This window comes from Myxocyprinus asiaticus, chromosome 35 (assembly GCF_019703515.2).
Source record: "Myxocyprinus asiaticus isolate MX2 ecotype Aquarium Trade chromosome 35, UBuf_Myxa_2, whole genome shotgun sequence".
NCBI lineage: Eukaryota > Metazoa > Chordata > Actinopteri > Cypriniformes > Catostomidae > Myxocyprinus > Myxocyprinus asiaticus.
In genome coordinates, this window is record NC_059378.1 from 9,570,217 (window position 1) to 9,596,591 (window position 26,375).

General features: G+C 39.5%; 1 protein-coding gene across 2 annotated transcripts in view; it reads right to left on the reverse strand.

Moving 5' to 3' along the window:
- LOC127426297 (contactin-2-like) overlaps nt 1–26,375 on the reverse strand; it is a 49,974-nt gene that overhangs the window by 2,904 nt on the left and 20,695 nt on the right. Inside the window, exons 3-21 of one of the 2 annotated variants that reach the window (XM_051673014.1) lie at nt 20,641–20,782; nt 19,945–20,120; nt 19,766–19,861; nt 18,273–18,485; nt 17,742–17,844; nt 14,369–14,550; nt 13,620–13,756; nt 11,129–11,258; nt 10,333–10,483; nt 8,726–8,853; nt 8,392–8,567; nt 7,315–7,435; nt 5,760–5,918; nt 4,386–4,535; nt 4,227–4,297; nt 3,817–4,051; nt 2,897–3,012; nt 1,074–1,260; nt 328–440 (exon numbers count right to left, since the gene is read on the reverse strand). In XM_051673014.1, coding sequence (XP_051528974.1) covers nt 328–440; nt 1,074–1,260; nt 2,897–3,012; nt 3,817–4,051; nt 4,227–4,297; nt 4,386–4,535; nt 5,760–5,918; nt 7,315–7,435; nt 8,392–8,567; nt 8,726–8,853; nt 10,333–10,483; nt 11,129–11,258; nt 13,620–13,756; nt 14,369–14,550; nt 17,742–17,844; nt 18,273–18,485; nt 19,766–19,861; nt 19,945–20,120; nt 20,641–20,782 — 2,786 coding nt within the window. Of the gene's footprint in view, nt 1–327; nt 441–1,073; nt 1,261–2,896; nt 3,013–3,816; nt 4,052–4,226; nt 4,298–4,385; nt 4,536–5,759; nt 5,919–7,314; nt 7,436–8,391; nt 8,568–8,725; nt 8,854–10,332; nt 10,484–11,128; nt 11,259–13,619; nt 13,757–14,368; nt 14,551–17,741; nt 17,845–18,272; nt 18,486–19,765; nt 19,862–19,944; nt 20,121–20,640; nt 20,783–26,375 lie in introns of those variants that run through there. The other variant, XM_051673016.1, reaches the window with a different exon arrangement.

Genomic DNA, 26,375 nt, shown 5'->3' on the forward strand with positions numbered 1-26,375 from the left:
ATGACCTCAATTCTGCAGCAGATCAGATATGAGATATACACATGATATCACCTGTTTTTAGAAGTTTAATAGTTTATGTTTCATAATTTGTTAAAGGGCACAAATTAAAGTTGGTGGGTTAATTTAGCAAAATAGTGACAACACATGTGTCCCCTTCGCACGTGGCTGCCCATTTATTAAGTACTTACCTCAGAGGTATGAAATTATATATTTCGTCTTTGATCAAAATGACTGAATCTGAGCAAATATTCGGATGACATACAGACAGATGACCCAACACAAACATACATGCAGCCGTAGTTTCAGGTGGCTGTATATGTCACTCACTTTGTAGCCCAGCACAGCAGACTCATTGTCCAAGGATTTAACATGATCCCATCTCACAGTAACCAAAGAACCATCAACCTTCCATGAGACATTACCCGGAGGACGGTTAGGGGCTAGATATGAAGAAAGGAGCAAAGTAAGTCCACAAAGCACACTGTAATTTCCACGAATTGCAAATGTACAAGTTAAAGTACATGTAGGATTGCTGGAGGAATTTGAGACAAAATGTCCAAGTTAACAATTGCTTGGGTCAAAATCAAAGCATTTAATTAGACTTTAGATCAAATTTCTGCGATTGTAACAGCAATCTGCAAAAGTAGGTTAAGCGACCAGATTAAGTGACAGTTTATTTCCTTTACAGGGAGGAGGATGAAAATTAAGACAGAAAGCTTGGAGTCAACTGTAGAGATGGCGGGTGGACATTTCATTTGGCAATCATATTCTAGGGAGGTCTTCTACAGAAAAATTGCTATTTAAGATTTGTAAGCAGTTTGCAAGAGCTTACACAAGCAGGACATGGATCAACAACCTTTGTGGTTCCTGGAACAACATTCTTATCAACCAATCACTGCTCTCTCATTTTAGAGTTAGGGTTCATGTTAGGATTACAGCTATGATATCTTAATAGGCATTTTGTTCCAGAAACAGCAAAGTATTTTGATCCAGAAACAGGTCTTACTTGTGTGTATCACATTGTGCTAGGCTACCACCCCTCCTGCAGTCCCGGAGCTTGCAAATGATCTTACGGGGTTTTTTGGTGATGACTGTGGTTCTTGGGGAGGGTGGGCCGGTGCCAGCACTGTTGTAGGCCAGTACGGTGATGTGATAGAGAGTATTAGGTCTCAGGCCCGTCACCCGAGCTGTGTTTTCAAGTCCTGCCGTTCTCACCCGGTCTGCTGCTGCTTCCCGTTCATGTTGCCGCCAGTAACGGATCTGTAACCAGAGCAAGACAGCGAAGAGGACATTCTCAATCCTGATACTATGTATTGTTAATATCAAAACAGCCAGTGCGTGAATTCTTTACTCAAAACTTGCATAATAGTCGGTAAACAAAACTGATAGAATCATATATTTTGTTTCTGATGGACAGATTATAAAAATGTATATTCTATTATGTTAGTCTATAGACTGTATAAATTGTAAAAATATTAAGGTTGATTGCTGGATTGCTGTTGGCTTATGTTCAATGACACTTTTTGTGTCTTTGTTTATTCAATGCTTTAATATGGGAAAAAATTGGAACTTTTCTAACAAATATTGACATGTGATTATTTGAAATTAATTAATATTATAATCATATTTAAATTGACAGCTGTAAAATATATCCTTTGATACCACTAAATTTAAGACAGTGGTTTTATCTAAGGCTGGGTCATGTGTCTTATCTAAAGCACATGTTTGATGCTGCTTTATTTAATCTAGACATGCTGATCATAAAAGGGAACAATCTATATCAAATAACAGCACCTCTATTAGGCAGTACTTTGCCAACAATGATATAGAAGTGCCACCATACGACCTTCAACTCTGTCATTCTATATATGCTGACGTTTGGGTCATTGACAAATAAGGTTGTTCAAAGTAATAAAAATGAGTTAAATCACGTGTTAATTTCAAAGAAATTAAATCTTTGTTTACATTGGTTTGACAAATATTTGAGAAACACTTATAGTTTTTCTACAAATATATATATATAGATAGATAGATAGATAGATAGATAGATAGATAGATAGATAGATAGATAGATATACACACACACACTACCGGTAAAAAGTTTTGAAACACTTACTTATTCTTTATTATAATTTTTTTTCTTCACATTTTAGAATAATAGTAAAGTCATCAAAACTATGGAATAACATAAATGGAACTATGGGAATTATGTTGTGACTAAACAAAATAAAAAATAAATCAAAACTGTGTTATTTTAGCATTTTCAAAGTAGTCACCCTTTGCCTAGAATTTGCAGAAATGTACTCTTGACATTTTCTCAACCAACTTCTTGAGGTATCATCCTGGGATGTTTTTTAAACAGTATTGAAGGAGTTCCCATCTATGTTGGGCACTTATTGGCTGCTTTTCTTTATTATTTGGTCTAAGTCATCAATTTCAAAAACATTTTTTTTAATTATTTTTTTTAACATTTTTATTACATTTTAGTTTTATAATGAAATAAATTAATATGGTGGCACAATTATATTTTTGTCTACAAAACTAATTTCAAACATTTTAGCATACGCCTTCAGAACAAAAGATTTTTAAGATCATGAGAAACATTTCAGTCAAGTATTTCAAAACTTTTGACCGATAGTGTATATATTATTATTATTACTATTTTCTTTTTATTATTATTTTTTACAAATATCATGAATTTTTGAATCACGAATATCAAGATGTTTTCTTAGGGTTACTCCATTTGACCTGAACAAAATGTGCCTTTTCATAAAACGTCAAATTGTCTGATATTTTACTCATCACATCTTTGACCCATTTATCAATCTGCTTTTAAAATTACAACCCACATACAAACATAAGATTAAAGTAAAGGAAGAATGTTGTTTGTTCTGACCTCATAACCCCGAAGAACTCCATTAATGTTAAAATGCTGAATGGGGTCCCAGGACACCTGAATTTCAAAAGCGGTCAGTGCAGTGGCGTTAATCCTTCTTGGGGACACGGTAGGTTCTAAGGGAGACCGCAATATATTAAGATGACAATCAAGAGATGATCTATGAGGAAATACAGGGGTCATATCAAACAAGGTCCACTTTTAATGACAGTTTAGTGTTTTTGCGTCAAATACAGCCATAATTTAGTTTTTAATGAACACTGTCTCGCTCTGTGACTCTTAGAATTATGTAAATGCCCTCTTCACACGTGCAATGAGAAATAGCACTTTTCTGAGCATATGCATGAGTTGCGGGTGTGTTGTCGGTTCTAATATATTTTTTCACTGCCTTATCCTTCAAAAACAGCCTCTTTTCAAAGCCTGCTTTGCATTGTGTCAGGTTCACAAAACAGTCCACACTCAAATGTGCCAGAAAAAACTATTTCCACTATTCTATTATAGATACTATATTATTACGGTGACTGGAAAGGCTATGTAGCTGAACACTGAATAGGCTTCGTTAATGTAAATGTGGGCAGTCATGCACCTGTTTATTCATCTGTCTGACATTAGAAAGTTGGGGAAGTTCAGAACGAGCCGTCTTTGCAGCTTGATTTCAATAAATGGTCTTTTTGGACAGGTGAGGAAGTTTTGAGTTCTGAGAGTTACAACATGTTATAATGAACTCGCTTATTTCAAATTATCAAGTAAAAATTTGATTCCTCATGATATGACCCTGTAAACGAAAGCTGAGTTAACTATCTAGGTCTCTAGTGGTTTACACTGTAAGCAATCCCACCCAGAATATAACAGAAAATATGAGCCTCACAGGGATAGATTTATAACACATCAAGCCTTTAAATTTTTTTATTATTTCTCACCCTCTTCCGCAGAGTGCACTACAGCAATCTGGCTGAAGGGACCTTCTCCTTTCTTGTTGTAGGCCTTGATTCTGACCTCAAAGGGACAGTAGGCGGACAGACTCTCATTGCTGTAGACATATCGTGAAGACTCCACGTGTGGCACTCTTACCACCGTCCACGTGGGCACGCCTTGTATTCTGAAGGCCAGGATATAACCAAAGCCATCTCCATTCTGATACTCCCTCGCCATGGGCTGTAATTCATATCAGGAGAAAACGTTTTTTGCTCCGCTATGTAATATAAGGTAAAGGTTGTGTAATAAAGCCAAATTGTTTAATATGTTAGCAATTCTTGCTGCTAAATACAGACTTACAGTCATTAAGCAAATCTAATATAAAATGAAAGCTACAGAGGTCCATGACACTTACTGTCCATGTTATGATAAGTTCATTACGGTTTCCTCCACCTCCACCAAGTCCGCTGGGTGCCACGGTTGGCGCTGCACCACAAAATACACATCAGTTTACAGTGAAACACTCTGCTCTAATTTCTGTTCAATACTAACAAATTTGCAATGGTTGTCTGACCTGCTTGTTTGGTTCGGACTGTCTGGGAGGGCATGCTTGGTTCTCCACTACCCAGGATGTTGCTGGCAATGACCTGGAACTCATAATCCATCCAGGGTCGAAGATCTGTCACACGTGCAGCCTCAGCATTTCCTTCTATGCTTGTTGGGTCTGGAGGGGCCAATTATACAGTATGTAAAGATTCAATTAGTGAGAAGGACGCTATCCATAATGCTCTTAAAAGTCGGAAATGCACAAGAGAGTTATATTTAACATCATATCAGGGTTCCCACATTTTTTAATCAATGAATTTCCATGACTGTATAAGCATTTTTTGTAGAGATCACTTTAAAAGATTTGTGTGTCTGTTTGAATGAACAGATTTAAAGGAAAATTTCGGGTTGAAAACAAGTTCAGCTCAACCAACAGCCTTTGTGGCATCATTCTGGTTACCACAATTTTTTTTATTTGTCCCTCCTTTTCTTTAAAAAAAATCTAAATTTGGTTAACAGTGAGAAACTTACAATGGAAGTGAAATGGGCCAATTCATAAATATTAAAATACTCACTGTTTCAAAAGTATAGCCACAAGACATCAAAATTATGTGTGTTAACATGCTTTTAGAGTGATAAAATCGCAAACTAACCATTTCTGTGTAAAGTAATATCCAATTTTACAACTTGGTTGCCATGACGACGTGACGTCGTAAACCGTAAACCCTAAATTACCGTAAAAACTACGATTTAAACAACTTTATGACTCAAATAATATACCAGTTTTAAAAGATGGATTAATGTAAGTTCTTTTATAAAATTATTTGCTTCACATTTCTGCCTTTAAACCCTCCAAAAATTGGCCCCATTCACTTCCATTGTAAGTGCCTCACTGTAACCTTGATTTTTGCTGTTTTTAAAGAAAAGGAGGGATGAGTCAAAATAATTTTTTGTGGTAATCAACATTATGCCACAAATGATGTCAAATGAGTTACATTTTTTATTGAACCAGAAGATTTCTTTAAATGATTATACTTATTAGTCTACAAATGTCTTCAATAAGATCCTCAATGGACAGACTGATGTTTCATGCTGGCTTTTACTCACAAAGAGCAATATCAAAACAACAAAATATTATATACTAGCCTATATATTAGAAATAGATAGAAAAATCCAATGACTTCTCTTTTTGGAAATCATAGTTTTTTTTTTACATTTCCTGATATTATTAAGCTTTCCATCACTGTTTTTACCCTGTCACATGTTTTGATTATAAGATGTCTTATAATCTTATATTATGCAAATTGCTAATTCTTATGCACAATAAAATAGTTCTCTTTCGGGCATTATGCAGCAAGTGAAAAGTGTGGTTGTATGACACCTGAGTGGCCCGTAACCTCACCTGTCCTCATCCTCTTCCAGTCATGAGTCTTCGCAGTGCGGCCAATGATGACATATTTGCCAATGGGACTATGGTTGTCATATCCACGGCTCCATCTTAACTCAACAGATGTGTCATTGAAACTTGTCACCACTAAACCTCCAGGAGGACCTGGTGGGCCTGCAAAGAGAGGGAGAAGGGGTTGAGTCTCAACTTTCAGCTTCCAGAGAAAATCTACAATAGTTTTCATCTTCTCTGAGACACATAGCAAAATAAATGATTAAAGTGGCTTTGTTGCGGATGCTTTTGTTTTTTAAAACTACCCTGCTGAATAAACAAAAAACAAAAAAACAAAACACACATCTTAAACCATCTTAAAGAAATAGTTCACCCCAAAATGATCATTAAATAACCCTCATGCCATCCCTGATGTGTATGAATTTCTTTCTTCTGCTGAACACAAACAAAGGTTTTTAGAAAAATATATCTCAACAGGGTCCAAAACTTTGAAGCTCAAGAAAGCACATAAAGGCAGCATAACAGTAATCCATTTGACTCCAGTGGTTAAATCCATATCTTCAGAAGCAATATGATTGGTGTGGGTGAGAAACAGATCAATATTTAAGTCCTTTTTTACTATTAATCCTCCTCCCTGCCCAGTGGGTAGTGATCTGCACGAAGAAAGCGAATCACCAAAAACAAAAGAAACTCTTAAGGCCCAGGTATACTTTGTTTTTGCGTGTTCTGGATCAGATCACACCTGGCCGACTGCGTTACATTTGTGAGTATACTTTTCTGACCGCGAGTGAACACGAACGCGTTCGACGCATTACAGCACTACAGCTGCTTTGTGATACTCTTTTAGTACAGTCACTGGCCAGCATATGCGCAGATGACGTGCACAGCCGAGGACCGCATACGTAAGTCAAGAAAATCTAGGCGGTGCACGGTCAAGCCATGCAGCTGTACTGATGATGCAATTTGCGTCACACATACTGAGTACGGAATAATCCGCAACACACACACCTGAAGTATACTTTGGCCTTTAGGTGAAAAGAACGCTTAGAAGGGCTGTTTGAAAGTGGAGATGTATAGTAAACTTGCATTGACTTGCATTGTATGGACCTACAGAGCTGAGATATTCTTCTAAAACTCTTTGTTTGTGTTCAGCAGAAGAATGAAGGTCATACACATCTGGGATGGCATGAGGGTGAGTAACTGATAAGAGAATTTTCATTTTTGGGTTAACTGTTCCTTTAAACTTGGTCTGTTTGCTGGTTTTAGAGGGAGTTTGGGCACTTGTCAGCTGGGTGACCAGACTAGCCAGGCTGGAAAACCAGCTAGACAAAGCTGGTTTAAGCTGTTTTTGTGTGTGTGTGTTTTCAGCAGAGCTGTATGAAACAAGTTTATGGGTATCACATCCCGATCTGCTAAGCTTATATTTCATGACTTGTTGATTCTCACAAGGCAGAGCGATGACCGTTGCCAGAAATGATCAAGTTGAGCTAAAATGAAAGAAAACAGAGAGGTCCACGTCAGCCCTCTAAACACTGCTCAGTCAGTTGGAAGTCCTCACCCCTCACAACCAGCTTGGCTGAAGCCACTGCGCTGTCCACCACCGTCTGGGCTGTGCAGGTGTATGTGCCAGCATGACTGAGCTGCCCGTTGACTATTACCAGGTCACCAATTGTCTCTTTCTGCAGAGAGTTAAAGAACGTTGAAACAGTCAAAAGTAAACTTTATTAAAAAGGAGTATTATCCCAGCTTAACTTCACAAGAATTATAACTGTTGTTTTTATTACGTGTTTAATCTGTGGAAGCTTCATGTGAATTTAAATGGACTGTGCATTTAAATTTAAATCCCGTAGCTCACATAAACAAGCGAATAAATAAATAATACAAATAAATTACTTTTAAGTAAATCCTATTTATGCTAATCTCGGAGTTTGAGAGGAGCCTGTGCTGGTATCTGAATATAAATTCAGATGGTTTTACTAATCTTGCTAATTTTAAACAGTAAGCACATAACCAGATTTTCACATTTAATGAAGAAAATGAGAGTGGTGCTTGCCCATTCAAAACCCGCCACTACAATATTTGTATGCAGTGGGTGGCAGTTGCTAAGGTGTTCTGAGTGGTTTTAGCTTTTTGCAATGTAGTTGCTAGGGTGTGTTTGCTTACTTACCCAAGTCAAAAGAGCCCACCAACAAGTCTCTATGACATTTCCTAAATATGGCTCAGGCCCCTTCTTCAGTTTTAGTGTAAGTAAATTGTAACTCTGATCACTTGAAAAAAGAATAGTACACCGTTCCTCGACAAGCCGCATGATTTGATACATCATTAATGTCCACAGCAAGTGGTTTGATGGCAAAAGATTTGGGACGAGTTATCCACTGAAGTTTATTACTTAGGGTTAGGGGTTTGTTTAAAGCAATTATAGTGTTGCTTACCTTGTGTGTTTGGTTAGAAAACAGGATGGTAAATTCATCAGTTCTTTCTGATAGAAGAGCCAACAACCATGCACTCTGTCACAATTTTATAAACTAATGCCGAGCAGTACAAAATCAAACTACTATGACAGATTTAGTGTACTCTGTGCATGGAGTATTAGTATTCAAAGGCTCTTTCAACAACTTCAGAAATACGTGCTCACCCCCTCCATGCGACGATAGTGTCCATTTGGTACCTCCAGATCCAACAGAACCCCATTGAGATACCAGGTGAAGGTGAGGTCCATAGTAGGGTCATGTGATGCGTGGCATTGCAGGGTGGCATTTTCACCTTGATTGATGTCAGCATTAGAGGGCGCTAATGTGATTTTTGTGGCATCTGTTTGGGAAACCAGGTAGAGCAGAAAAAAACTTTGAGATATAACTTTGCATTTACATGTACAACAAGCACTGATAGCTACCAAAATCAAGTCATTGTAAAGAACTGTTTTCATGGAAATCAATAAACCAACACTGCAAACACTGTTATCATGTTACCTCTGACAGACAGATGTCCTGTGCTGTTGGCTTTGCCCAGAAAGTTTTCTGCAAAGCATGTGTACTTCCCCTCATCTGCCCGACTAATGTTGAAGATCCACAGAATCCCATCTGGAGTGACTGTTATCCTGGAGAGAGTTCATAAAATGGTCTTTCTGAGAACACAGCACCTACACACAAACTCACAAAGCCATTTTTTGTGTGTGTTAATAATGAAATATTCAGTTCACTATTCTGTGTGTGCAAGGCATTGAGGAGGTTTCTGAAAGTATTTTAATACCGTTAAGTCAGTGGTTTGCAACTAGTTTTGCTTCAGGACCTAGATTTTACATTGGGTATCAAATGGCGATTCAACACAGTACCAAAATTGTTTAACGTAGAAAGTAAACAAAAATGTCCTTAAAATATCTATTTATTATACGCTTACTGAGCACTTTATCAGAAACACCTGTAGACCTACTTATTCTTGCAATTATCTAATCAGCCAATCGTGTGGCAGCAGTGCAATGCATAAAATCATGCAAATACGGATCAGAAGCTTCAGTTAATGTTCACATCAATCATCAGAATGGAAAACAAATTTGATCTCAGTGATTTCGACCATGGCATGATTGTTGGTGCCAGACGGGCTGGTTTGAGTATTTTGGTAACTGCTGATCTCCTGGGATTTTCTAGCACAACAGCCTCTAAAGTTTACTCAGAATAGTGCAAAAAAAAAAAAAAACCTCCAGAGAGTGGCAGATCTGCGGAGATCAGAATGCACAACACGTTGAACCTTGAGGTGGATTGAATATAACAGCAGAAGACTATGTCGGGCACTTTATTAGGACCATAGTGTTCCTAATAAAGTGTTCAGTGAGTGTTTGTATTTAGCCTATAATTCACCACACAAACCCACTGTGGTCAGCAAAAGCGATGTTTATCGTTGCTGTACGTGTACCTGTATTTAATGTAATCTTGGATTCATTTTCTTTTGCCATGCATAGTGTTGTTCATGTTGGTCTAATTTAAGTGAAAAAATGAATTTTCATCAGAATTCATAGAGTTTGATTGAACGCATGGCCTTCGACATCAACAACAAAAGTTATTGGAAGCACTAATTTTGCTACCCTAACTATGCACAATTGTATGCTTAGTTGTGTTTTATTATTTGCATTTAGCATTGCTTTTCCCTGTTGTCTGTGACCCTTTCAGAGCAAATCTGCGACCCACCAGAGAACTACTGAATTAAAGCGAAAGTGTGTAATTTCTGCTAAACTAGTGCCACCGAATGGAACTGCAAAATTAAACATTGTTTTCAAAACAGCTTTCCGAATACAGCCCCAGTTTGCAGTTAAATGAGCAAACAGATAGTCCCACCCCCAACTCACGCCATTGGTTGAGTCACTATTGCTGTGTAAGGTCTAGATGGGTCGCTTAAAACAATCAGGGGAATTTTCATAGCGCCACAGAGACACAGTGTTTACAGTTTTTGAGAACTTTACCTACAAATGGCTTACATATTATTGTCTCTATATATTAAGCTGGGATAGGAGAAAGTATTTTAACACTGAAAAAGCTACACACTTCAGCTTTGAATCATAAAGTTTGTGCTACGACTGTGTTACCTGCTCCTATTGGTCAGAAGCTCTGTGCCACGGCTCCAGAAGAGAGTGGGTTTTGGCGCCGCTCGAGGTTTACACTCCATTTTAACCTGTCCTCCACGGGCAGCAGGGACTAGCTTACGCACTGGATTTAACCTGAAGTCTGGAGCCTGGACTGAAATAGGGCGATGGACAGGGAGAGCAGGGAAGGAAAGGGACAACCACACAGCGAGCCGTTACGGGAGAGGTTTAATCACAGATCACGCTACAACTAGGGGGTTAAGGCAAAACTGGGTGGATAGAGGCTGATTTGAAGTGTATTAAGGTAGATAAAAGGAACAATATATCAATGCTTATATACAAATTTTCTAATTACAATGCTTGCAAAGCAGAAATGTATTGATACTCCTCAAAATATTCTGGTAAGGGATTTGTACTAAACTCCATTTAAAATCTAACTTACAGCAATAATCTTGTTTTAATGTTTCCAAACTAAACTGTGATTCGTCTTTTCTTTCTTGCTTCTATTTTTCCATATAGAAGCATTTACACTGCAAAGACTGTGTCATGTTATTTGCTGATTTTCGAGCACAGTCGACAGAAAACAAGATGCATACTGAGTGATTGAAAACAGCAAAGTGGCTCTGATACTCCATTTCATTCGCACAGAACCAAAGTTTTAACTTACCTAACACTTTAATACTACTCTTTTGCTGCCTTGCAAGCACTGCTATTTTCTTCTTGAAATGTAAATGTAGTTTATTCTATAATTTGGCTTTCATGATGAAATTCAAGGTTGCAGATTTGTGTTTTTGCTCACCTTGAACGCGGAGCTCAGCGTTTGAGTAAATTGTGCCGTGTTTGTTTTCGGCCACACACTGATACATCCCTGAATCCTCCAGGGCAAGGTTACTGATCCTCAGTCGCCCATTATTGACTTCCACACGGTCCTGCATGCAGGTAAGTGTAAAATTAAGAGGTAACACTTTACAATAAGGATTGTATTTGTTAACAACACTAGTTAAAGGAATAGTTCACCCAAAAATGAAAATTTGTCATTATTTCACACACCCTCATGTCATTTCAGAGCAGTGTGACTTTCTTTCTTCCGTGAAACACAAAAAGAGGAATTTTTAAAATACTTCACAGGGTTTATTTGCCACATAATGAAAGTGAATAGTGAACAGAAAAGGAAAATCATGGCTTGACTAAAGTCACTAGCCACTCATCATTTTCACTAGCCAAAATCCCCTGCCTTGCAAAAACTGATAAAGGTAACTGGAGACTGTAACTGCATGCATTTGTTTGGAAATTTTATTTGAACGAGAATGAAATGAGTATTAACAGGACACAGACCTAATCATTTAAGTCATTTCCTGGAATATCTGAAGGCAAAAATGACTAGTTAGAACAGAAGGAAAACCTTGTCATTAATTTTCCAAAATGTATGGAAGTCCAGATTTTAACCCCTTTATTCTAAATTGTACTTTCCTTTATGGAAGTTTACCATTGTACTTCCATTGTTTAACAGTGGCATTTATAATAATAAAGCCATAACCACAGGCAAGAACATGGATGGCTCCTCATTACCATGGTTAAGTCAATGTAGATAGTCTTTCCAAAAAAAAAAAAAAAAAAAAAAATTGCATTTTTAATTTATTATTAATTTTTAATAGCATTTATTATGAAAAAATAGGCTTAACTTAGAAACCTTTAACTACAACTTTAACTACAGTTTTAATAAAAATTAAGTCTTAAAGATTCACCCAAACAGATTTAATATGAATCTAAACCAGTTACTAATTAATGTTACTACAGTAAAAAATATGATACATTTTAGTACGAATGATGATGTGTATTTTAAAAAGCCTTGTAATTGATGTTTGTCTCCTCCTCAGTGCTTAATGCTCAGTAAGTTTTGTGGTCTCTGCCACGGTATCGTGCGAAGCCTGACTGACTCAAGTTCTGCCTGTTTTAATAAACAGCTGGTCTTGATAACCAATTTAAAAGCTCTAATAAAGATTTCACATAATTAATTTGACAACTTGATCCATGCATCTGGCACTGTCAGTACTGGGATTTTGTTAGTCAATGGATAAATACATGAATCTGTATATTTAAGTTAGCATGATCAAATGGCCGTATAGTAACGTTTTTGCCTCCAATACAAGGAGTTCCAGGTTCTAATCCTCCTTAATAAAACTTTTGATTTTAACAAATGAAAAGTGCACCTGTATGTCGATGGATGTATATATTATGAGCAGGGACATCTGAAATCTGTTTACATTATGCTTTGCGGTTTACTGGAATGGAGCGCAAGTACAGCACGCACCGGCATGCACGAGAGGACGTCGCCTCCCACTGTCACTCAGTGCACTGATAACAGCTATTAATGGGAAATAGCAAACTTTCAACATCTGCCGCTACCCACACATCTACTGTATAAACATATTTTACTTCAGTGCAAAATTTTCCATTAGATGTTTATCTATGATGCTTAACTGTTTTTTTTCCAGAACTCTATGAGATACATGTGAAATGTTCCTTACATTAAGCCATCAAAAGAATAGTGAAGAAAACAAATCACCTGTCCTTGCGCTCAGATGCCATTGTCTATTTAAAGCCCTAATTTTAAGTTAAGTGTAAATATCAGTTAGCAAGTTAAGACTTTCTAAAACTACCTGAGAGCAGAGATAGACTGAACAACCTGGCACTCTTTTCATTTCAGAAATGTTATGGTGATTTTGCCAACAAGAAAACTCCATATATTTAAACATGTATTATTTATATTGTTTATATGAAGGCTTTGTTTTTGTTTTTTTGTTTTTTTATAATGTATTGCTTGATTCAAATAATATTTGCATTTGAAAATAAAAAAATTATAAATTAGCACTGTTAAATATCTAAAATGTTTATACTGGATATTATCCCCACTACAAACCCTAATTGGTCAGGGGGTCCTAAAATAGTTCTGTGCTCGGGGCCAAAATTTGGTGCTACGCCCCTGCAATCAAGTACACTGCATAGGTTGCACATTCACCACTACAACCAGCAGAGGGCCATACAGGATTTCTCCTCTCTCAATATCTCACATACTTTCAGTTATAAAATATATAATGAGAAGGTAGGTTATTCACTATCGCACCTCACTTCCCCTGAGACACGAAGAGTTTTCCAAAAAAGAGTTAGCATATATCAGTCTGAGTCTTGACAGCTAGAAGTCCTGTTCAGTTCTGATAACACACACAGAGTTTGATTACGATCCAACCACAGTTGTGCGAGTGTGTGTGTGAACACTCAGTATGGCTGACCTGTGTGCTGAGTGGCTGTCCGTTACGGAGCCAGCGGATGGTGGGTCTTGGTTTTCCCGCAGCGGCGCAGCTCCACTGCAGCTCAGAACTGATCTCCACCTCAGAGTCACTCATTACCTGCAGCCACTCCGGCTGGGCTGGGGAACAACAATACACCGAATTTTTTCTAAAGTCGAACTAGAGGAAGAAGACTGCTTATCTTTTTAAATTTATTTAATAAAAGAAGCATGAAGTCAAATTAAAGGTCCATTGGAAAATCATTACTTCTTTCTTTTCAAATCAAAATTGGAGTTTTATGGCTTTTAGTCCATGTCTGTTTGCTTTGAGGATATCTATAAGGTAGTGCACTAGCAGCAATAACAAACAGCAAATAATTGAGTTAGACTAAAGCTTTCTGGTCAATGCATAATATATTGAAGCATGCATACTATTCACCAGCTGTAATTCACTTATTCACCAGCTCTATTCACTAAGTCTCCAACTTGTTACCCTTTGTACAAGAACCTGGTTTTACTCTTTCAACAATGCATGTATCTACTGTCGATACACTGGACAAAGCCAGGGTGAGCACATAATATTGCCATAACTGAGATGCAATAGGAAAATCACATTGTATACAGTCTAAAATTTACCATTCTCACATGTTTTGGACACTTACCTTCCATTATAAAACATGTTCATGTAATTTCAGCATTGCACATTTGTGTCTATGCCTGGAAATAGCTGACTGGTGCTGACGTTATGCCTACCCTGCACAGAGATTCGTCCCTGATGTGTCTCCCGGCCCTCTGAGTTATAAACCTCGCATTCATACATGCCCTCATCATCAAAGTTCAGTTCAGGAATAATCAGGGTGGGTCCTTCTGCACTGGCTCCAACCTTAGGGGATAAAACCCCATCCAACTTCCTCCAGCGGGTTTTAGGAATGGGACTAAGTGGGGAAATCAATGAAAGAGGGAAAGAGAGTACGTTAGGGCAAAGTTCTATTTTTATAGCTGTGGATTATGTTAAACTGATGTAGCAGTGTTAAAGAGGTCATGTCATGAGGAATCAAAATTTAGTTGATATTTTGACATACACAGCCTGGCCAAAAGAAAAGTCGCATAAACGAATATTTCGTTGGATCACATCTAGCTTTGATTACGGTGCGCATTCGTCATGGCACAACCTTATGCAATGTCACAACATTTATATCTGTGGTATCCGTGGTTTTTGGCAGAGATTTTATATTGATGACGGGAGAGTCGAACCACTCTGTAAAGTCTTCTCAAGCACATCCCAAAGACATTCATTGAGGTTAAGGCCAGGACACTGTGGTGGCCAATTCATGTGTGAAAATGATTCCTCGTGCTCCCTGAACCACTCTTTCACAATTTGAGCCTGATGAATCTTGGTATTGTTGTCCTGGAATATGCCCGTGCCATCAGGGAAGAAAAAATCCACTGATGGGATAACCTGGTCATTCAGTACATTCAGGTAGTCAGCTGACTTTTTATTGCCGCATAACGTTGACCAATTGAAGCAACCCCAGATCATAACACTGCTTCCAGAGGCTTGTACAGTGGACACTATGCATGACGGGTGCATCGCTTCATGCGCTTCCCTTCTTACCCTGACGTGCTCATCACATCAGAATAGGGTAAAAAGACCACATGACCTTTTTCCATTGCTCCACAGTTCAATCTTTATGCTCCCTAGCAAATTGAAGTCGTTTTTTCCAATTAGCCTCACTAACAAGTGGCTTTCTTGTGGCCACACAGCTGTTTAGTCCCAATCCTGTAAGTTCTCGTCGCATTGTGCGTGTGGAAATACTCTTACTTTCACTATTAAACATAACTGTGAGTTCTACTGTCAATTTTTTACGATTTGACTTCAACAAGTGTTTTAGTGATCTCCAATCACGATCATTCAAGATTTTTTTCCAACCACATTTCTTCCGTGAAGCTGACGGTTCACCACTATACTTCCAGGTTTTAATAATGCGTTGGACAGTTCTTAACTCAATTTCATTGATTTCAGCGATCTCCTTAGTTGTTTATCTGCTTATTTAAATCCAAACAGTGAATTTTTTTTTTTTATTTTTTTTTTGGCCAGGCTGTGTATAAGAGGTCATAGTATTATAAAAACATACTGTAAGTTTCAGATTTCAAAACTTCCTCCAGGCCAAAAAGAACATTTATTGTTTCCATCTTGCAAAAATGACTCATTTTGAAATCCACCCCATAGTAACATAGTTGTACATTTGAATATCCTCGCCTCCACAACATATGTTACAGTCGTGGTGAACTGATAGAGAGAACGGCTGAGGTACTTCAACAAAGAAAGTTTTCACCAATGAAAAGAAGAGGATGTCAAGTAAAATCCCCAGACGTTGTTCTGTTCCTGGTTGTGGAAAAACTGCATCTCAGCATAGCCTTCAAGTATCCTAACATTAGGAATGAGGACAAAATTTTGTTCTGCACATTTCTCTATGGATTCTATTGAGCACCATTATGATTTAGGCTTTGCAAAGTAACTTATAATGTGCCAACTATATCGACATGACAGTAATGCTGGTGAGCAGGGACTTAAAACAGTTCAATGAACGAAAACGAAAAACGAACAACATTTTTAGCAGAACGTAACCGAAAACCGGAACAAAGTGATTTTCAATTGTTCCGGAATGAAAACGATATTTTAAAATGCTGGAAACCAGTTATAACTGGTTAATTTTGTTCCGATATTTTTTTCATGAAACTAAAGATCAAACAGTTTATCACAGTATATTTTTGGAACTACACCACTTCATGTTTTTTATATGGGTTAGTTTAGGGTTTCTATTGTGATAAATTGCTAATTTGTTTGTTTATTTTGAGCTTGTTTTTCTGGACCAGATTGCTAGCTTCTTTTGTGAGATCTGGCAACGCTGCAATTGGTATTTCACCCACCCCTTAGCGCAGAGTACAGTCATTTTAAAAATAACATTATTAACCGTTCTTTTATTTTGTTCTAACTGGTAACCATTTGGAAAGCAGGCTGCGGTTTTGAACCGGAACGAAAAAATACAGTTTTTGCTCAGAATGAACCGAAATGAAAAACATTCCGTTTTTAGTCCCTGCTTGTGAGTAAGACTGTTTCTGTCTGTGTTTGTTTAATATGTAAAGAATTGTATAGTCAGCCATTTTTATCACAAAATAAATCATGATCAGGACTCCAATGCGACACGTGCTTATTACACATTTACTTACAAAAAAAATAAAATAAATACATAATTGCTTACAAAATATTGATGTGAGATTAAATGATGTTATTATGTAAGAAAAACACAAAACACAGAGTGAAATGAAAGACAGTGATGTAGTACAAGCTAGTGGCTGCCGTCTCTTCTGTGTTGTACCAGCCAGGACGTCTCATATTTTTGGCTGAAACGAACATATTTAAGCAGGGAAATGAGTCCGCCGGTGGACATCACATATTTCCCATTACACAGGATGCGTATTGAAGTGGCCACACTATGGACACCCAGGTCGACCATCCATTACAATTTTCACTGGACTATTTTCACAGTTCTCATATTTATATACTGTAGCATTATTGTATCACCATATCTTGTATGCCTAATAATGTAAGTATTCAGGAGCAACAGTATGCTGACTTTATTCAGTTTTCGATTGTTATTTCAGTCGGAACAACTGTAGTAGTTTGATTGCATGCTTCACATTACAGTAATTGGGACATATAGCTGTTAATGATTGCCTGGACTGAGTGCTTTTTGGGGGTTTTGTAAATTGCTTGCATGTTTTCATTCTTTTATTCTTAGAAAAAAACAGTTTCACAAGTGTTTTGGCAGGAGGTGTTTGCATTGCAAATGTTAGCCAATCATAACAAAGTAGAGGTGTATACTGAAATCTTAAAGGGGACGGCACAGAAAACCGAGCGTTTCAGACAGAGGGCCAGAGACAGGGTGGAAAAAGGTAATTTAATACTATATCATTACTGTTTTGTGCAAAAACCTTTACTAACATTATAAGTGAACCTCAAGGAAAATAATAAAGTAAAAAAAAAAAGCATGACAAACACCTTCCATGAAAACTAGTAAAAGATTCAAATGAAAGTGTATCTATGAGTTGAGGTTGGACTTACTTGCCATAGGCAAAGCATTCCAACTGTGTGGTCTGTCCTGCTAATGCATATGTCTCAGCGGGAAAACGCACTCGAATGTTTGGGGCAGATTTTCTTAAGTTCACTGTAGAATAAGGGGGAAAAAAGAGCACTGTATTGTATTAGCATAAACAGTATATCAATGGAGACTCTTATTGGGCAACAGTGCCAATTATTTAGAGAAAGACATATTTTTTTAAAAGTCATTCTGACAACATCAAGTGCACTACATGGCCCAAAGTATGTGGACATCTGACAAAATAAGGCACATTTTCTCCTGAAAATGTTTGGTATTTTTGGTGCCAATTGATGGTATGGTTGTATGCTTGATTTTATTCACCTGCTAATAATGGGCGCAGCTGAAAAAGTCAAAATTGCTAATTTGAAAGGGGTGTCTACATAATTTTGGTCATGCAGTCTACATGAGTTTACTGGCCAAAGCAATGCAAATGTGTTTTGTTACTTTTGCACAGTCACTTTGTTACTTTTGTTTTGTTACTTTTTCAAACTAACCGTCAGGGTAAACGGTGAGCTGGATGGCTTTGCTGAAGATGCTCTTGGTACTGATGTCCATGTTGATAGTGGTGAAGCAGAAGTAGTTGGCCGTGTCATTGGCTCTTGCATTAGCTAGGTATAAGTTACCAGTCACCTGCGACACAAACCATCTGCCCCCCTCTGGCTGGATGAAGTTGGGAAATTCATTGATGAACCAGCGGTAGGACAAAGCTAGGAGTCAATAAAATGGACAGAAGATTTACTGTTTGCTGATTTGCATACATTGGCAGTTGATAGTGACTCACTTTAAAGCTTAAAAAGGACTCAAAAATATTAGTGTGACTCATGCATCATATTCCAAATCTTCTGAAGACATATGATAGGCTTTGGTGAAAACATCCCAAAATGTAATTTATTTTAGAGTGAAAATCTTGACTTTGCCATAACTCTTCTATAAATGAGAGAAACTTGTTCACTATGTCTCATGCTTAAAGGAATAGTTCACCCAAAAATGAAACTTCTCTCTTTATTTACTCACCCTCATGCCATCCCAGATGTGTATGACTTTCTTCTGCTGAACACGAATAAAGATTTTTAGAAGAATATTTCATATCTTAAAGTCCTCAAAAAACAAGTGAATGGGTGCTCCAAAAGCACATAAAGGCAGCATAAAAGTAATCCATACGACTCCAATAGTTAAATCCATATCTTCAGAAGCTATATGATAAGTGTGGGTGAGAAATAGATCAATATTTAAGTCCTTTTTTTTAACTCTAAATCTGCACTTTCACTTTCACATTCTTCTTTTGTTTTTGGCAATTCACATTCTTACGTGCAGGGAGGAGAATTTATAGTAAAAAAGGACTTAAATATTGTTCTGTTTCTCACCTACACCTATCATATCACTTCTGATAACATGGCTTTAACCACTGGAGTCCAATTTATTATTTTTATGCTGCCTTTATGTGCATTTTGGAGCTTCAAAATGTTGGTACCCATTCACTTGCATTGTGAGGACCTACAGAGCTGAAATATTCTAAAAATCTTTGTTTGTGTTCAGCAGAAGAAGAAAGTCATACACATATGGGATTGCATGAGGTTAAATGAGAGAATTTAAAATTTTGGGTGAATTATGCCTTTAAACCATGCAAAAGCAAAAACAGCGCAAACTCTCACGTGAACTAAGTAAACTTGCGTGTGAACACATGAACACATAATAACTTTAATTCTGTGCTGTTTATCACTTCATCGTATGCCTTTAGAAGACTTGGAATATGACAGACGAGTTGCATGGACTATTTTAATGACACATTTGGATGTCAGCTGCCGCTGTATGGACATTAGCAAATGAGACATCCTTTAAAATTCCTCTATTTGTGTTCTACAGAAAAAAGAAAGTCTGTTTGTAAAAACATGAGGAGTAAATAATGACAGAATTGTAATTTTTTTGGTAAGCTATTTCTTTAAGAATGACTACAATGTTTTGCTAATTGATAATTTGTTGGTCATACCTGGGTAATGAGCAGGTGGTTGACAGGCAAGAAAGGTTCCAGTGCCCTCATGGACAGTCTGAGGGCTTCTACTCTCAGGGGGGAAATCACGGAGGTCTAGAAAGCACATGACAATAATGCAATGGTGATGTGCGCAATTTTCACTCTCGGAGTAAGGTAATCAATTGGTTTGTACTTACAGCCAAACTTGAGGTTAGCAACACGGCTAACAATGGTGCCACAGCGGTTGATGGCGAGACACTGGTACGACCCACCATCTTGCCCATGTTGCGGGTTATTGATCACAAGGTTTCCCGCGACCAGCACATAGTGTGAATCCTCTCCGACAGCTACATCTGTGCCATTCACACGCCACCTGGCAAAAACCACACTCAGAATCTCATTTCAATACTCATAATAATAACTCTGTAAATTTGGGTAAACATACTAAATTTTTATGGAGACACTGAAAAAAATGTTTTCTTGATATTTTTACTTCAAGTAAATTTATCAGTAAAAGCAAAACTGCATTCTCAGAGAAAAAAAACATTAAGTTAATTAATCAAGCTTCTTTTTCTTATCCCAATAGCAAATTGTTTTTTTTTTTGTTTTTTTTTTGTTTTAAGAATAAATCTAACCAAATTTAGAGGTTTATACTTATAAAAAAAATTCAAGAAATATTCTCTGTAAACAAGTCTTATTACCCTTCACAATTTGTAAGTAAATTTATCTTGTTTTAAGGATGTTTAGATATTTTTACTGATAAACAAGACAAAAATTATGACAAAAATGTAGTATTACATCAAATATATTCAAAAAAAGAACAGGTCATATTAAGTAAATTAGGTCCTGTTTTGTTTGATAAAGTGTAAATTACAAAAATGTGATCCTAATACCTGTACACAGCAGCAGGGCTGGCGCGAGCCTGGCAGCTCAGGGTCACCTTGCCTTCTGGCATCCCCTCTGGGTAGATCAGACTAGACGGCTGCTCCTCAAACACTGGCCCACTGTTGTGACCCGACACACACACATCCCCACCTGAAAAAACCCCCCATACAAACACACACAAGAAAGATTTTAACAAACATTTTCACACCTCAGCAAAAATGCTTGAAGTAAAAAAAAAAATCTTTATTTGAGTTATGGTACATTATCATACTTATATAGGAGTGTAAAGGGGTAAAGGATGGGCAAAGAGGAGGCGGGAACCGGCAAAACAGTCAATATAAACTTTAATGACAGAAATGAAATAAAAAAACATAAAACACATAGATGCACACACACACAGCGGCCACATATGGCTATCACTCTGACTACTCTGGCATGTTTGGCTGCTTTTTAAGGTCTCTCTCAGCCATCACTGTAACAAGAAACAGCTGTTAGAAATTACACCGACCAGCTTGACGAGCCACATCACTCCCTCTCTCCCGCAAACAGACACACGCCCACGCCCCCATTCCCACAACATCTGGCCTGCCAACTCCCCCCCGTTTCTGGAGAGAAAGTCAGCTACAGCCATCTGTGCCCCCAGACTGTGGATCACCTCAGATTTTAATGGCTGAAGTGCCAGGTACCAACGGGTGATCCGCGCATTGGTATCCTTCATGCGGCGGAGCCACTGGAGTGGGGCGTGATCAGAACAGAGGGTGAAGGCCTGCCCCAGCAGGTAGTAGCGGAGAGTAAGGATGGCCCACGTGATTGCCAGACACTCCTTCTCAATGGAACTGTACCTTGTTTCCCTAAGAGAGAGGGAAACAATATTGCGGATAATGTACTCCTCCCCCCCCCCCCACCTCCTGTGACAGCACTGCCCCCAGCCCTCTGTCAGATGCATCTGTCTGCAAAATAAAGGGGAGAGAGAAGTTCGGAGCATGTAAGAGCGGTCACACACAAAGTGCAGATTTTACTTTTAGAAAAGCCTGTTGGCACGACTCCGTCCACTGGACTGGATCAGAAGCCCCCTTTCTAGTGAGATCAGTCAGCCGGCTGTTGGCGTCAGAGTAACTAGGCACAAACCTTCAGTTGTAGCCAGCCAGCCACAGGAACTGTCTCACCTCCTTTTTGGTCTTGAGCCTTGGGCAGGCCACGATCGCTGCGGTTTTGTTAATTTGGGGTCGCACCTGCCCATGACCCAAGTGGAACCCCAGATACCGAACTTCCACCTGCCCAATTGCGCCCATCACGAGCATCGCCTCTAATTCTTCCTGAACTACCTTTATTTGTGCTCAGGAAGGCCGTAGGGGCAGCTACGAACCACCAGCCCCAGGGTGGTCTTGATATGGTGCTCTATTAGGTTTATACGACTGGGGAGAGTCTGCGAATTCTGCTTGCAACTTGGCCACGTCCGTGAGCTGCGACTGTGAGAGGTCGTCTCCACATGGGACCGGGGTGAACTGATTAGGTTTGAGAGTCACCTCCGGCCCAAGCTCCGCCCTCTCTGGAACTACCGTCGCCAAGGCCACAGGGGCCGCCTCCCTCCAAGACTTTAGGAGGTTGACGTGGTAAATTTGATGAGCCCTGCCTCTATTTGTTCGCTTAACCTCATAATCAAGATCTTCGACCCGCCGTGTGACCTCAAAGGGCCCTTGCCACTTGGTGAGTAATTTAGAGCTTGAGGTGGGCAGTAATACAAGGACTTTATCTCCCGGTGCAAATTCTCGTAATCGTATTCCCCTATTATAGAGCCGGCTTTGCTGTTCTTGAGCTTGGAGCAAATTATTTTGTGTTAAATGCCCCAATGTGTGTAGTTTTACTCTAAGGTCAAGAATGTACTGAATTTAGTTTTTGCTCTGTGAAGACCCCTCCTCCCAAGTCTCCCATATGATGTCAAGCAGGCCACGTGGCCTATGCCCATACAGGAGCTTGAAGGGGGAAAACCCCATGGAGGCTTGCAGGACCTCCCAGACCACAAATAATAGTGGTTCCAACCACTTATGAATCATGTTTTTCATGGTTTTATTAAACCGTTCCACCAAGCCGTCCATTTGCGGGTGATACATGCATGTGTGAATTGATTTAATACCCAATAATACATACAGCTCGCGTAGTGTATGTGCCATAAAGGTAGTGCCTTGTTCGGTGAGGATTTCTTTCAGAATCCCCACCTGGGAGATGATTTTGAAGAGTGCCTCCCCAACACTATGTGCTGAGATGTTGCACAGGGGAACCATGTCTGGATATCACATTGCACAATCCACCAGGACTAATAAAAAGCGATATCTGCGTGCCGACCACTCTAATGGCCCGAAGAAGACCATGTCAATTCTTTCAAAGGGGACCTCAATTAGTGGTAGAGGGCGCAATGGCACTTTTGGGGTGGCAGGTGGATTCACTAACTGACATTCACGGCACGCCGCACACCACCTGCGAACGTCTCTGTGAATGCCCGGCCCAAAAAACTGGGCTATTATTCGGTTGAGTGTTTTTTCCTGTCCTAACTGGGCAGCCATCGGATTATGGTGAGCCGCCTGGAAAAGAGTTTCCCGACGGCTCTTCAGTACTAATAACTGGGTTGAACTTTCTTTTGTTTGAGTGTCCTGCATCACTCGATACAACTGTTCTTTGATAATTGAAAAATATGGGTATGCGAGCACGATGTTAGGGTGGAGCTGTTGATCATCGATTACTCTCACTAGGTCAAACGCGTGTTTGAGGGACTTGTCATGTGACTGCTCTAGAGGGAAGTCCCCTTCAGGGAAAACACTAGGGGTGGGGACTCCCTCCCTTGCGTCATTTTGACGCAGATGTAGACGGCCCTGGCACCGCCTCTCCCACCACAGCATCGCACGTCACACACTGAGACATTATTTCACAGGACCCATCCACACATATTTCCCTCAATAAATTCTTAAAATCAGGCCAATTCATCCCCAAATTCAATGGATGGGTGAGGCAGGAATTAACCATGGCCTCTACTCTATGCTTTCTCCCCCTGAATAGTATCTCAATGGTAACCACCGGATAAGTGTGAATATCCCCATGCACAAACCGATGCCCATGCTTCCCTGCCACACACCTGGGACTGGGCTCGCCAACCTGGGAGGGATAGCGGAGAGACAGGGTTAGCAGGGGACACGGGTGAGAGGGAAAACAATCCCCTAACCAGGGAAGAAATTTGGGCATGGGACCTAGGGCAGAGATGGGACAGAAAAAGGACAGGCAGGGGTGGGGTTTGGGTGTAGGAGAGAGAGAGAGAGAGAGAGAGTGAGAAGAGAGAGAGGGAGAGAGAGAAAGACTCCGGTTCACTGCTTCCCAGGAATGCCATCATGTAATCCTCAGCCAGCTGGACAGCTTCCTTCAGCGATGCCGGACGGTGGCACTGGACCCACTTGGCCATACCACGGGGCAGCTGGGAGATGAATTGTTCCAGTACCACCTGATCTACGATGTCTCGAGCGCCGTGGGGTCCCTCAGCCAACAACCATTTCCGGCAGGCGTCACGGAGTTGCTGCGCAAACGGGCAGACGTGCCTTTCCAGCCTCAAGGAGCGGAAGTGTTGACGGCTCTGTTCAGGGCTCCGGCCGTCCCGCTGCAGGATGGCTCTCTTCAGGTCATTATAGAAGAGGAGGTTGGCTGCGGGAAGTTGTTGGGCGGGAAGTTGTTGGAAAGCAAGTTGTGCTTCCCTGGAGAGTAGTGGCAGCAACCGGGCTGCCCACTGGTCATGCGGCCTTCTCCACACCACGGCCATCTTCTCGAAGAGGTCGAGGTAGGCTTCGGGATTGTCGGCGGGCCCCACTTTTACTAGGGTAACTGGTGGTACAGTCGAGGTGGGCTCTGGGGTCGCAGCAGCAACCCCCTTGTGGGTGATCAGGCTCCAGAATGCCTGTCTGTCTTCCGCTTGGGCCTGGAGCAGGAGTTGAAAATGCTGTTCCTGCTCCAGTCGCAGCTCGACGAGGGCTTGGTGCTGGTTCTGCTGGATGCCGGCGAGGGTCTTGATCACTTCGCCCAGTGATGAAGATTCCATGATGACGTATCTCCTCAGAGATGTCCTGGGTTTCGGTACCAATGTAACACAGTTCAAGGTTTGGTATGGAAAGGAGGAGACGGAGAGCCGTGACATAGTTCAGGTAAGGCTTTATTTTTCTGCCTTTAGCATACTGTTAGCACTCTTCTCTGTGCTTTTCTTAGCTCACTCAGGTCAGTAGCAAAACTCTCAATAAATGTAAAATTCTTAATGACATAAACTTCTTAAACACTCAGAAAACACTCCAATGCTGCACTCTCGTATCGCTCTCCCTCTGACTTCTCTGACATATTTGGCTGCTTTTTAAGGTCTCTCTTCATGCCAAACAAAAACTGCATATTTGTACTCAGAGTGGGAGTGTGCTCTACCCAGGGAAAGTCAGCAGGGGATTCAAGCTGTCAGATATAATTGCAAGCACTCAGCTATTTTGACAGAAGAGAGGGTAACTAGGGAGTTTGAAAACATACAGTAAAGTCTCCAGGTAGCCGTGAATTCATCTGACTGATATGAATTGGGTCAGATTTAAGTTTGTATTATATATGACTTTGTGTTTGCATTTGTGTCAGTATGTGTGTTTATACTTTGAAATATATAGGTGTTTCATTACATATTTTAGGACTGTCATAATATATGTGTTATTAATTAGTTTTCATTGTTAAGGTGATGATACTCAACTTTTTCCTCAAGACCTGACAAATTTCCTGTCCATGATATAAAAAATTTGATGTATTGTTATGTCGTCTTCTACAGTTAAGATCTTGAGTGTTATGTTTGATAGCAATCTTTCCTTTAAAAATCACATTTACAATGTTTGTAGAACAGCTTTCTTCCACCTACGACACATGCTCTCTGTTTCTGATGCTGAAAAGCAAATTCATGTGTTCATGACCTCGAGACTTGATTATTGCAATGCACTACTGGGGGATGTCTTACAGGCACATGGAACAAACTTCAATTGGTTAAATATGTAGCAGTTAGATTGCTTCCTAGAACTAAGAAATATGATCATATCAGCCCAATTTTATCATCACTACATCAGAAATCTGTTAGGTTTCTAATAAATCTTTTAAATCTGCTAACTACCTACAAAGCTATGAATTCTCTAGCTCCTAAGTACTTAAGCAACCTTCTATCATGCTTTAATGTGTCACATTCACATACAGTTGGAAAATTCTGACTGCTGATAGTACCTAGAATAACTAAATGGGGGCAGTGGTAGCTCAGCGGTTAAGGCTCTGGATTACTGATCAGAAGGTCAGGGGTTCAAGCCCCAGCACCACCAAGATGCCACTGTTGGGCCCTTGAGCAAGGCCCTTGACCCTATCTGCTCCAGGGGTGCTGTATCATGGCTGACCCTGCACTCTGACCCCAGCCTAGCTGGGATATGTGAAAAAGAAGAATTTCACTGTATATGTGCAAATGTGTGATGAATAAAGAAAATTATTATAATTATTATTAATTATAAATCCTCAAAAAGAGGTAGATCCTTTTCCTATTTGGCTCCTAAACTATGGAATAGCCTTCCTAGCATTGTTTGGGACTCAGACACACTCAGTTTAGGTATAGACTAAAGACTCATCTCTCAAACCATAGTTAAGCTGCTTTAGTCAGGTCTACCGGAACCGAAAACACTTCTCATATTCCATAACTCTGCTTCCAAATAAAGTG